Source organism: Chenopodium album, chromosome 5 (genome assembly GCF_948465745.1).
Source record: "Chenopodium album chromosome 5, dcCheAlbu1.1, whole genome shotgun sequence".
In the NCBI taxonomy this organism is placed as follows: Eukaryota; Viridiplantae; Streptophyta; class Magnoliopsida; order Caryophyllales; family Amaranthaceae; genus Chenopodium; species Chenopodium album.
In genome coordinates, this window is record NC_137838.1 from 73,660,861 (window position 1) to 73,673,156 (window position 12,296).

The window sequence follows — 12,296 nt, forward strand, 5'->3', positions numbered from 1 at the left end:
TCCTTCTCAACAACAATGTTTTGCAATTCACGTACATCATCAACCTCATCAGCCCATTTGAAGAACCCACATGTCCTCTGTTCCTACAAATTAATTCAATTAAAACCCCTTTCGTACAAAAACGCACAAAAAAAATTAACCTAAAAAATAAAAGACAATTCACACACTTACAGGCCAGTACGAACAGCCATAGAACCGTTTACCCTTCGTAGGACCATCGTAGCGAACAGTCCTCAATGGCGCTAACTCATTGTGGTAGCATACCAGTTTTGCAGGGGAAGAAGAATTTCCCTTCGACCTTGAAGAACCAGAGCCAACTGAAAGATGACTTGCCATTTTTTTGGAAAAAATTTAACGATTTCAATTAGCCTAAAATGGAATTGCAGTAGAAGAAGAAAACAGAGAGGAGGGCAGAGCTTTTAAAGAGGGAGGATACTTGGGAATTAATGGGAGTATTAACTACCCTGCAACGGTATTAAATGGAGGGAAACTGGCTAGATTAAGAAAAGTAGGTATTTTACCTGTTTTAAAAGGTAATGGACCTGTTGGGGAAGGAGGGGTATAAAGGTTGGATTTTTGAGGAATAAACTAAAGGTTGGATTTTTGTAAGGAAAAAGTGCAAAGGTTGGATTTTTCTTTTCCATTTTTCCTTAAAAAAAGTCACTATATTGAAATAAAAATCATTTTGGTAATATACATGCCTAAGTGGTTATTTTTGTAATGAAATATTTTATATACTGATTAATATGAATAACAAAGGCCACTATGTTAAAATTAGGGTAATAGCGTCATATTTCAAGTTCACAATATTATTAAACGTTGTAGTAGTTTTAATAAAGGTTACTTGTTAAAAATAAGGTTACTATGTTAAAAATAATGGTCACTATGTTCAATATAATGTCAGTTGCGTGTGTATAGACCTCGGGTCCACAATAATATTATTGTGGACCAGGTCCACGCAAGTCTTTTTGCTCTTTGTCCCAATTTCAAAGTCCTATCAACTAGTGGTGTTTGACAAATGATATACACCATCCGAATCCGGGCCACAAATGACAGGACCAAGAGCAAAATTCTGGCATGTTTAATTTTGTTAGAGATTGTTTAAAATGATCACTAGCATTACAAATGACGCATTTAGTGAGGTCATAAGACAAATATAAAGACTAAGTATTTAAGTTTCTTTGTAAAAACGATGCTTGTATTACTTTATTGTCTGTATATATATATATATATATGTAGCATCAATAACTTCATCAAAAGAAAAAAAAATTAAGACCAAAATGACAATAAACAACACCCTTAAGAGTAAAGTAGCAGTGGTAATTGTACCACTGCCCGCACAAGGCCATCTCAACCAGCTTCTCCACCTCTCTCATCTCATTGCCGCCTACGGTATACCGGTCCATTATGCCGGCTCCGCCTCCCACAACCGTCAAGTGAAGGTACGATGTAACGGGTGGGAATCAGAAAGCTTAACAAAAATTCAGTTCCATGATTTTGAACTCCCTCCTTATGACTCACCTCCTCCTAATGTCGACCTCATCTCTTTCCCCCATCATCTCCTACCCCTTTTCAAGGCTTCCATGCATCTTCGTCAACCAGTGTCTGTTCTCTTGCAGCAACTCTCGGGAAAGTTTAACCGAGTAATAGTCATTCATGACCTTGTTATGGCTTATGTTGTCCAAGATGTAAAGCTCATTCCGAATGGTGAAACATATAGCTTTAATCCTGTCTCCGCGTTTTACAATTTCTTATATTCATGGATAAGTATACCCGACAAAGAGAAGCCGTTTCAGTTGGATTCAAAAGATATCCCAGAAGGTATCCCCCCTGAAGATGATGGGTTTAGTACACAAGATATGACAGAGTTTTTTCTCAATCAAATGAAATTTCTCGGGTTTGAATCAGGGTGGATTTTTAACACCTCGAGAATTATTGAAGGTAGATATGTTCAGCTATTGGAGAGGTTACCTACAACAAAATCACAAAGAAATTACTTTGCCTTAGGACCTTTTAACCCGGTGAAAATCAAAAGTGAAAGCATGAAAAATAGACACCAATGCCTTAATTGGCTAGATAAACAAGGGAAAGATTCAGTGATATATGTTTCTTTTGGGTCGACAATATCACTGACAGATGATCAGATCACAGAGTTGGCTAACGGGTTGGAAAGATGCGGGGAGAAGTTTATATGGGTGCTTAGAAGAGCGGATCCAAACGACATTTTTACAGAAGCTGATAAAGTAAAAAAGCCTCAACTTCATGCAGATTATGAAGAAAGAGTAAAAGATAGGGGAATAATAGTAAGAGATTGGGCACCACAGCTAGAAATCTTGGCTCATCCATCAGTTGGCGGGTTCATGAGTCATTGTGGATGGAATTCTTGTATGGAAAGTATAAGTATGGGTGTGCCGATTCTAGCCTGGCCTATGCATTCTGATCAACCAAAGAATGCGTTTTTGATTAGCAATGTGCTTAGAATTGGTGTAATGGTGAGAGATTGGGAACACTGCGGTGAGATTGTAAAATCAATTACGATAGAGAATGCAGTGAAAACATTAATGGCATCACAAGAAGGAAAGGAGATAAAAATGAGAGCTGCAAAAGTAGGAGAAGATATGAGAGGATCAGTTGCTGAAGGAGGTGCTTCCAGTTTAGAAAGGGATGCTTTCATTTCCCATATCTCTAGATAATTCTACCTTGTGTAACCTTTTCCATTGCACATTTTCTTTTTTCAATTCAATATTTGTCTTTTTTTTCTTTTCAGTATTGTTATATTTCAAATAAGTGGTTTAAACAAATTGTTGTAAGGATGTTCCTGGACCTCACAGGCTCACAACTAGCTATTCTATGTCTTGTTAAAAAAAAAGAAAAAAAAAACATGTGACATCTTTAATTATAAGGAATGGGACAATGAGACTATTTCAAGGTTCTACGAGTGCGTTCGTGGTCCTGTATTACTCTGTGTTCAACATTGTTTCTTCCATCTATCAGAATTTAACTGCAACTGTAAACTCGCTTTATTTAACTAATAAACTCTTAAGAATAATCTAATTAACGAAAGAGGTAACAAGGCGTAACAGGCAATTTTGACTTTACAATTGTTGTAACAAGATCCAGAAAACTTTCTACAACACACATTAGCAAACTTGACAACAAGGGAAAAAAAATATTGAGTGAAATAATTGAATGGCATGAGTTAGCATGTACTGATACTTTTACCTCTGTTTTGGCTGTATGGCAGTGTATGCGATCTAGCCTTAGCATCTCTTGCATCCACATTATTACTGATTTACTGGTACTCGAGCCAAACAACCTATAAGATTGTAAAGGACTAGATTAGCAAAATTCTGTATAAAATTTAGGAAAAATTAGAAAATAACACCCAAAAATTGTCACGATTTTGATAATAACACCACCAAAAAAAAAACTTTTATTATAACACCACAAAAAAAACCAAAAATTTGGTTTCACCACCACTTAACTTTGCCATCCAAAAAAACCGTTAAGTGGGCCCCACACAGTACACGTGTCACTCAACTATTGGATTAAAAAATTAAAAAAAAAAAAAAAAGAAAACCCCTACAATCCTAACCCAGCCACCACCACCACCACCACCGACGCCAGTTTCCACCGCCGTTAACTCGACCCTACCACGGCCGGCACCCCAACCCAACCCCCTACCGCTGTCTCCTAGACCTGTAATCGTCGCCGAACTACCCAGACCGCAACCCAAACCAGCCCAGCCCCCATCATCGTCTCTCCGACCCGAATCCATCGCCAAACCACCCAAACCTAACCCTAACTAGCCCAGCCACCGTACTCCTCTAACCAACCCCACCAAAAGTCGCCGCCAAATCATAGAAACCCCGACCCACCCATACCCAAAACCACTAATCGCCCTACTCCTCTCACCCACACCTTGAACCAAATCGGGGGTGGTTTATTTCGTGGGTACGTTAGGGCTGATTTCGACAGTCCAAGGGTGGTCAGCTGGCTGGTTTTGTGGGTCGAGGGTGGTCGGTTGGGATTGGTTGACGGCGGTGGAGCTGGGTTGGAGAACGGCGGTGCCGGTGGTGGCTGAGTATTTAAAGGGTTTTCCTTTTTTATTTTTAAAATTTTCTTTTTTTTTTTTGTTTTTTTAATTTATTTTAATCCAATGCATAATTGCCACGTGTACAATGTGGGACCCACTAACGGTTTTTTGGATGGAAAAGTTAAGTGGTGGTGAAACCAAATTTTTGGTTTTTTATGTGGTGTTATAATAAAAGTTTTTTTTTTGGTGGTGTTATTATCAAAATCGTGACAATTTTTGGGTGTTATTTTCTAATTTTTCCTAAAATTTATTATCTTAGAGGTCAAGAACTGTGAAGCATGTTGGTCTATCTAGCACTAGACGTTGTTAGTTCAACTAGTAATGTTCATAAACTTAACATACATGTAGTGACTGCGATATGCTACTTTGTATGTGCCTTCTTGTTAATCTTGGCATGTAAAAAAAAAAAAAAAAAAAAAAACCAGTAATCAGAGGCCTAAAATTAAAATGTGACATACAAAAGCTGAATAATAATTGGAAAAAATAGTTTTGAGGAAAAAAAAAAAGTGTACAGATTGTAAAAGTTTTATGGTCAATATAATGGAGATAATTACGTGATTAGGAAAAGTGAGACACTAATCACAAAAGGGGTGTGAAAATCTTAGCACGAGTTAAAAAAAAAAAAAAAAAAAAAAAAAAACTTTTGATTGATAGGCCTTTTAAATTAGCATAAAGGAAGACATATAGTAAAAATTTACGTCCTTTTGGTTTGAATGTACTTTTTCTCCGTCTTTTTTAATAGCGATTAATTCTGGTTTGAAAAGCTATTAACTTATTGCAACATTATTTCCACTCTGGAGTACAATTTTCACATCATGTTTCTTTATACAACTTTCCATAAGGATTTATGGATCTATGATATTCCAATCTTTTAAGGGGATTTATGAGAAGATAATAGTTAGTCTTGTGTCAAAAAAAAAAGGGTTAGTCACTCATAATTTATAAGTCTTCCCTCAAAAAAAAAAAAAAAATTATAAAAGTCTCAACAATGTGCTCAATTATAAGTATTCCTGTAAACTATAGGAAGATTCTATATATGCAGTCGTGGAACTTGACTACTTAAGAATTTAAGAATACTGATAGTGTTAGGTTTGGAAGGTGCTTAGTTGCTCACGTCTTTCTTACCTTTCTTGTGAAGTTAGCACCTTTTTTTAAAACTTTCTCTATTCAATTCTTTAATCTCCATGCCAAAAATTAATAAATAAATTAATTAATTAATTAAATTAATTTATTTTTTTTTAAAAAAAAAGACTTATAATAGTTACTAATTTGATGTGGCTGTCTAACCTTTTTTTTTTTTTTTTTTTGGGACATGAAGATTCCCAAAGAACAGTGATGTAGACGAAATTTTCAAAAGAGAAAAAAAAACTAGTTAGCATTCTTTTAATATTGCAACAAGGTGAAATGCTCAAAATTTTCAAGAGAAAATACAAGTTTATCTCCTTAATAAACAAAATATGTTTATCAAATGTCAAAACTATAAATCAATCAACAACTTTATCAAATGTCAAAACTATAAATCAATCAACAGCTTTTTACTAAAAATAGACCCTATAATAATTGATTTATTTACAATCATGCCATGACAACTAGAAATGGATCTCACAATAGTTGATTTATTTACAAAAATGTCATGATGATTAGGCAAAATTATTAGTTTATTTACAGTTTTACCATTTAATAAATGAATTTTGTTTATCAAGGAGATAAATGGGGAATTCTCTTTTTCATAGTGATAAAATAAAAGGGCAAAATTACCAAATTAATCCAAATTATTGCAAACATTAACAAAAGCAATATATATAAACAAGGATATATTTGGAATTTGTAGCATAAAACATTTGATTTCTTTAAATGGGTATGATTCAAAAGTTTTTAAATCTTCTAAAAACATACCAGTATACATTGCAGCATTAAAGTTATTTTTTTTTTTTTTTTTTTTTTTTTTTTTTGTCTAAGATGCAGCATTAAAGTTACATGGGAAAAATAATCTAAAATAGTTCTATAGTTCAAGTAAAACAACTGCAATGTTCAATCCTATTGTTTTTAGCAGTTGGTATTGAGTGTAACCAAACTTAAGATGCATGGTGACATAGCCCCTCTATTCGACATTCAACAACTCATCATTCAACAATATACTCCGTAATAAACACACTAACTTAAACGTGCCATTACTATTCATCAGAACTAGCAAAGCAATCTCTTCATCCCAATTATCAAGTCTATCAACTAGTGGTGTTAGACAAAAAAAAATAGGGTTTCATATACAAGCTGGCAATGTCTAGCAATGATATACACCACCCAAATCCGGGCCACAAATGACAGTACTTGCACGTTTACACAGTTGAAGCTTCTACTTTAGAGCAAAATTCTGGCATGTTTAATTTTGTTAGAGATTTGACTAAATGATCACTAGCATTGCAAATGACACATTTAGTGAAGTCATAAGACTAACATAAAAACAAATTACTTCCTTTGTAAAAAAGATGCTGGTAGACTGTATTGTCTATATATATATAATATAACATCAATACCTTAATCACAAGAAAAAGAAAAAAAAGACCAAAATGACAATAAACAACACCCTTGAGAGTAAAATAGCGGTTATAATGGTACCACTACCTGCACAAGGCCATCTCAACCAACTTCTCCACCTTTCTCATCTCATTGCTGCCTATGGTATACCGGTCCATTATGCCGGCTCCGCCTCCCACAACCGTCAAGTGAAGGTCCGATGTAACGGGTGGGAATCAAAAAGCTTAACAAAAATTCAGTTCCATGATTTTGAACTCCCTCCTTATAACTCACCTCCTCCCAATGTCGACCTCATCTCTTTCCCCCAACATCTCCTACCCCTTTTCGAGGCTTCCATGCATCTTCGTCAACCGGTATATGATCTCTTGCAGCAACTCTCGGGAAAGTTTAACCGAGTCATAGTCATTCATGACATTCTTATGGCTTATGTTGTCCAAGATGTAAAGCTCATTCCGAATAGTGAAACATATAGCTTTATTCCTGTCTCCGCGTTTTACAATTTCTTATATTCATGGATAAGTATACCCGACAAAGAGAAGCCATTTCAGTTGGATTCAAAAGATATCCCAGAAGGTATCCCCCCTGAAGATGGGTGTTTTATACAAGATATGACAGAGTTTTCTCTCAATCAATTGAAATTTCTCGGGTTTGAATCAGGGTGGATTTTTAACACCTCGAGAATTATAGAAGGTGGATATGTTCAGCTATCGGAGAGGCTATCTACAACAAAATCACAAATAAATCACTTTGCCTTGGGACCTTTTAATCCGGTGAAAATCAAAAGTGAAAACATGAAAAATCGACACCAATGCCTTCATTGGCTAGACAAACAAGAGAATGATTCGGTGATATACGTGTCTTTTGGGTCGACAACATCTTTGACGGATGATCAGATCACAGAGTTGGCAAACGGATTGGAAAGATGCGGAGAGAAGTTTATATGGGTGCTTAGAAGAGCGGATCCAAACGACGTTTTTGCAGAAGCTGATAAAGTAAAAAAGCCTCAACTTCATGCAGATTATGAAGAGAGAGTAAAAGATAGGGGAATAATAGTAAGAGATTGGGCACCACAGCTAGAAATCTTGGCTCATCCATCAGTTGGCGGGTTCATGAGTCATTGTGGATGGAATTCTTGTATGGAAAGTATAAGTATGGGTGTGCCAATTCTAACTTGGCCTATGCATTCTGATCAACCAAAGAATGCGTTTTTGATTAGCAATGTGCTTAGAATTGGTGTAATGGTGAGAGATTGGGAACACCGCGGTGAGATTGTAAAATCAATTTCGATAGAGAATGCAGTGAAGACATTAATGGCATCACAAGAAGGAAAGGAGATAAAGACAAGAGCTGCAAGTGTAGGAGAAGCTATGAGAGGATCAGTTGCTGAAGGTGGTGCTTCCAGTTTAGAAAGGGATGCTTTCATTTCCCATATCTCTAGATAGTCCTACCTTGTAGTAGCCTTGTTTCCATTGCACATTTTCTTTTTTCAATTCAGTAGTCCTTGTTTTTACAGTATTGTTACATTCCAAATAAATGGTTTAAACAAATTGTTGTAAGGATGTTTCTGGATCTCATAACTAGCTTGTAAAAAAAAAATGAACATCTGACATTTTTTATTATAAGGAATGGACAATGAGATTATTAATTCTACAAAAAGGAACCGTTTTAGAAAACATATACTACCTCCCTCTCTTATTAAGAAAAGTTTCAAAAAATAATACAAATATTTGGCCCGTTCTTTCTTAATAATATAACCTTTGGGTTATATACAATCTTTGGAGAGTGTTCATTTAAACAGGCAAACCAGATTGGAAACAAATTTACCATAACACGTGTCGTCATGTAATTGGTTACCATGACACGTGTCGTTATAAAACGATGATAACTTGTATAAGCAGGTTACCAATCGATTTATTTTAGCCTGTTTAAAATGAACACCCCCTAAAGATTGTAATATTAATGTATAATCCAACGTTTATATTATTAAAAAGAACGGGCCAAAAGTTGTATTCCCTCCGTTTCATAATATAGTTCTTGTTTTCCTATTTTAAAGAACCAAAATGATGTTTCTTTCCATTTATGAATAATATGTAAAGACTATTACATCCTCAATTTAATAACTTTAGTCATTCTACTTCCTACAATACTCTTGAATTTTGCACATGTCTGGTACTTTTCTCAACTTTCTCTCTCTAACTTTTGTGTATAATTGTACTTTTCACTTTTATTAATGTACTTCATCCACTTTCTCCTCTTATTTCTTAAATACTGTGTAAAAAACACAATCGAGAACTATATTTTGGGATGGAGGGTGTATTATGTTTTGCAATATTTCGTTCTGAAAAATTTATATCTCACAAATAATACCCTTTGGACACATATGGGGATATACTTGTAGTTTTGAAGACAATCCATGTGATAGAAGAAGTAGCATTTTCAAGTTTTCATCAAATAGAAACAATACCACATAAAATGGTAGGGCAGTAAAGTAGGAATGATCACTAACCTCTCGAGGCTCTCGTGGTGTATAATTGGGGGGCAAAAATTTCTACTAGCTGACAAGTTACAGGGTTATAAAACATGTCTAATCTTTTTCAACAGTGTAAAAATCATCATCCTTGCCTAGTCCTACGGGCAAGTCCCAAACCGTCTCAATTTCATACCACCAGATGACATTAATCTATAAGAACCGCACAATTTTACAGAGTAACATAGTCAGTTAACTTATATGATATGTGATACTTGGTATATCTTATCATTACTTCATAATTCACTACACTTACCAATTACCAATTTACCAGCAGAGTTAATGTGTTATAAGCAGACCTATAATTTTCCAAGGTTCTACGAGTATATTCTTTTTTTTTTTTTTTGGTGCAACCACTACAAAAATTTGGCCTTTTAGCAACAGGTGAAATCCGTTGCTAATTGCTAAAAATCCGTCGCTGGACATAGCTAGCTACGGATTTATCAACGGAATCACTCCATTGGTAAAAACCTTGTCGCTAAATGAATTTAGAGACGGAAAAAAAAAATTCCGTCGCTGGACTTAGCAATGAAAAAAAAAATCCGTCGCTGGATTTAGCAACGGAAAAAATATTTTGAATCGAAAAAAAAGCTGCTATTTGGGTCGACCTCTAGGAGTCGAACCCGAGACCTCAATGTCAAATATTGATACTCTTTCCAACTATACCAAATATTATTTGTTTACTTTTACGCACATAATTGATAATAAATGAAAGAAATATTAGAGACGGAATTTAAAATCCATCTCTAGTTTAGAAACGGAATTTAAAATCCGTCTCTAATTTAGAAACGGATTTTCAAATCCGTCTCTAATTTAGAAACGGATTTGAAAATCCGTTTCTAGTTTAGAGATGAATTTAACTTACATAATTCGTCTCTAATGTAATATTTTAAATAATTAGTTTAAAAAATTATCTAGAGACGGAATAAAAAATCCGTTGCTCATATTAGCAACGGAAAAAAAAAATTCCGTCTCTAACTTAGCAACGGAAAAAAAAAATCCGTGGCTAACTTAGCAACGGAAAAAAAATCCGTCTCTAAATTTAGCAACGGAAAAAAATCCGTTGCTAGATTCATCAACGGAAAAAAAATCCGTTGCTAATTTAGCAACGGAAAAAAAATCCGTTTCTAATTTAGAGACGGATTTTCAATTCCGTTGCTAATTTAGCGACGGAATTTTTAATTCCGTTTCTAAATTAGAAACGGATTTTTAAATTCCGTCTCTAAATTAATTTAGAGACGGATTTTTTGATTCCGTCTCTAATTTAGAAACGGATAAAATTCCGTCGCTAGAATTCCGTTTCTATATGGACATTTTTTTGTAGTGAACCTACGAGTATATTCGTAGTATTGTGTTACTCTGTGTTCAACATGGTTTCTTCCATCTATCAAAACTAACTCGCTTTATATAACTGATAAACTCTTATAATAGTCTAATTCACGAAAGCTGTAACAAGGCCTAACAAGCAATTTTGACTTCTTACAACAATAAACAGGTCATAAGCTGTACCTGAACACAACTGTGAAATTTTTGTAACAAGGTACAGAAAACTTTCTGCAACACATACGAGCAAACTTGGCTACTGTATAAAAACCATAAGGTATGAAACAATTGAATGGTACGGAGTATGAGTTAGGATATACTGATATTTTACCTCTTTTCTGGCTGTATGGCAGTGTATGCGGTCTACCCTTAGCATTCTTTACATCCACAATATTTTGTTTTTCGAGCTAAACAACCTATAAGATTGTAAAGGACTATATCAGCAAAATTCTGTAAAAATATTTACTATCTTAGAGGTCGAGGACTGTTGAGCATGTTGGTCTAGCACCAAACATACTTGGGATGGTTATTCAATTTTAAGAAATCATAGGTGGTAGACATTGTTAGTTCAACTAGTAGAGCTCATAAACTTAACATACATGGAGTGATTGCGATATGCTACCTTTGTACCGCCTTCTTGTTAATCTTGGCATGTAAAAAAAAAAAGTAGAAATCAGAGGCCTAACATTAAAATGTGACATACAAAAGCTGAATAATTATGGGAAAAATAGTTATAAAAAAGTGTACAGATAGTAAATGATTTATGGTCAATATAACAGAGATAATTACGTAGTTAGAAAATGTGAGACACTAATCACAAAAGGGGTGTGAAAATCTTAGCACGAGTTAGTAATAGGAAAACATTTAATAGGCATTTCAAAATAGCATAAAGGAAGAAAAATATTAAATTTAAGTCCTGGTTTGAAGATACTTTTTCTCGTTTGTTTTTAATCACGATGAATTCTTGTTTGAGAAGCTATAAACTTATTGCAATATTAGTTTATTTTGAGCATAATCTATCTCTCTCCTTATCACATACTCCGTAGTTGGGTTCATGACATAATAAAAACAAATAAAACATAGTTTTGGAAGGAGGAAACAGACAGATTTGAGCAAGCAGGCTTCACTTTTTTTTTTTTGTTGTTGTTGTTGAAGAAAGCAGGCTTCACTTAGTAAAGATAAGATTTTTTTTTCTTTTTATTTTTTGAGGTCAGTAAAGAAAAGAATTAAACACGGGTATATACGAGTAGTAAATTCCACAATAATCAACGAGGAAATATGATGTCCCAATAACTTACTGCCACAGTAAGCCTGGTCTTAAGGTCTTCTGACCGAAACTCAACCCTCACTTTTTTTTTTTTGTCCGGTATTTACAGGTCAGACACTTTGAGAGTGAGGAGGGAAGGATAAGGAATCTTCATCCTCAAAATGCCTCCAGTAGGGATTGAACTCCCAACCTCAAGGTTGGATGGTACAATCTTTCCCACTGGATAAGCTTAGATAAGCTTAGCTTGGTAAATATTATTCTGATCTGATCTGAATAGTTCATATTAATATTGACTTGTCAAATATGCAATTTTTATAATTTTTTTAGTTACAAAAATAAAAATATTCAATGAAAATTAAACCTAAATAAGAAAATCTATATAGTTTAATTTGATCTGAATTAATTTGATACAAACTTAAATAGTTTTTTGAGGCAAACTTAAATAGTAGTTAAATTGATCATAGCTTATAAACACATTTGTAATTATCATAATTTTATACTCTGAATCCAAAGTAGCAACAACACATAGTAGGTAGTTATAAATCAAA

The 12,296-nt window shown here is 34.4% G+C and overlaps 2 protein-coding genes across 2 annotated transcripts; both read left to right on the forward strand.

Annotated features, from left to right (window-relative positions):
• Positions 1–1,226: 1,226 nt before the first annotated feature.
• Positions 1,227–2,823, forward strand: LOC145632272 (zeatin O-xylosyltransferase-like). The gene has a single exon (XM_081684595.1). The coding sequence runs from the start codon at positions 1,281–1,283 to the stop codon at positions 2,691–2,693; it is 1,413 nt and encodes a 470-aa protein (XP_081540721.1). The 5' UTR covers positions 1,227–1,280; the 3' UTR covers positions 2,694–2,823.
• Positions 2,824–6,829: 4,006 nt separating this feature from the next.
• Positions 6,830–8,270, forward strand: LOC145631027 (zeatin O-glucosyltransferase-like). Its single transcript, XM_081683134.1, has one exon. The coding sequence runs from the start codon at positions 6,967–6,969 to the stop codon at positions 8,071–8,073; it is 1,107 nt and encodes a 368-aa protein (XP_081539260.1). The 5' UTR covers positions 6,830–6,966; the 3' UTR covers positions 8,074–8,270.
• The last annotated feature ends 4,026 nt before the right edge of the window (positions 8,271–12,296 follow it).

Bases quoted from the DNA above. Each gene is read 5' to 3' on its own strand.
- LOC145632272 (XM_081684595.1), top strand. From the start codon at position 1,281: ATGACAATAAACAACACCCTTAAGAGTAAAGTAGCAGTGGTAATTGTA.
- LOC145631027 (XM_081683134.1), top strand. From the start codon at position 6,967: ATGCATCTTCGTCAACCGGTATATGATCTCTTGCAGCAACTCTCGGGA.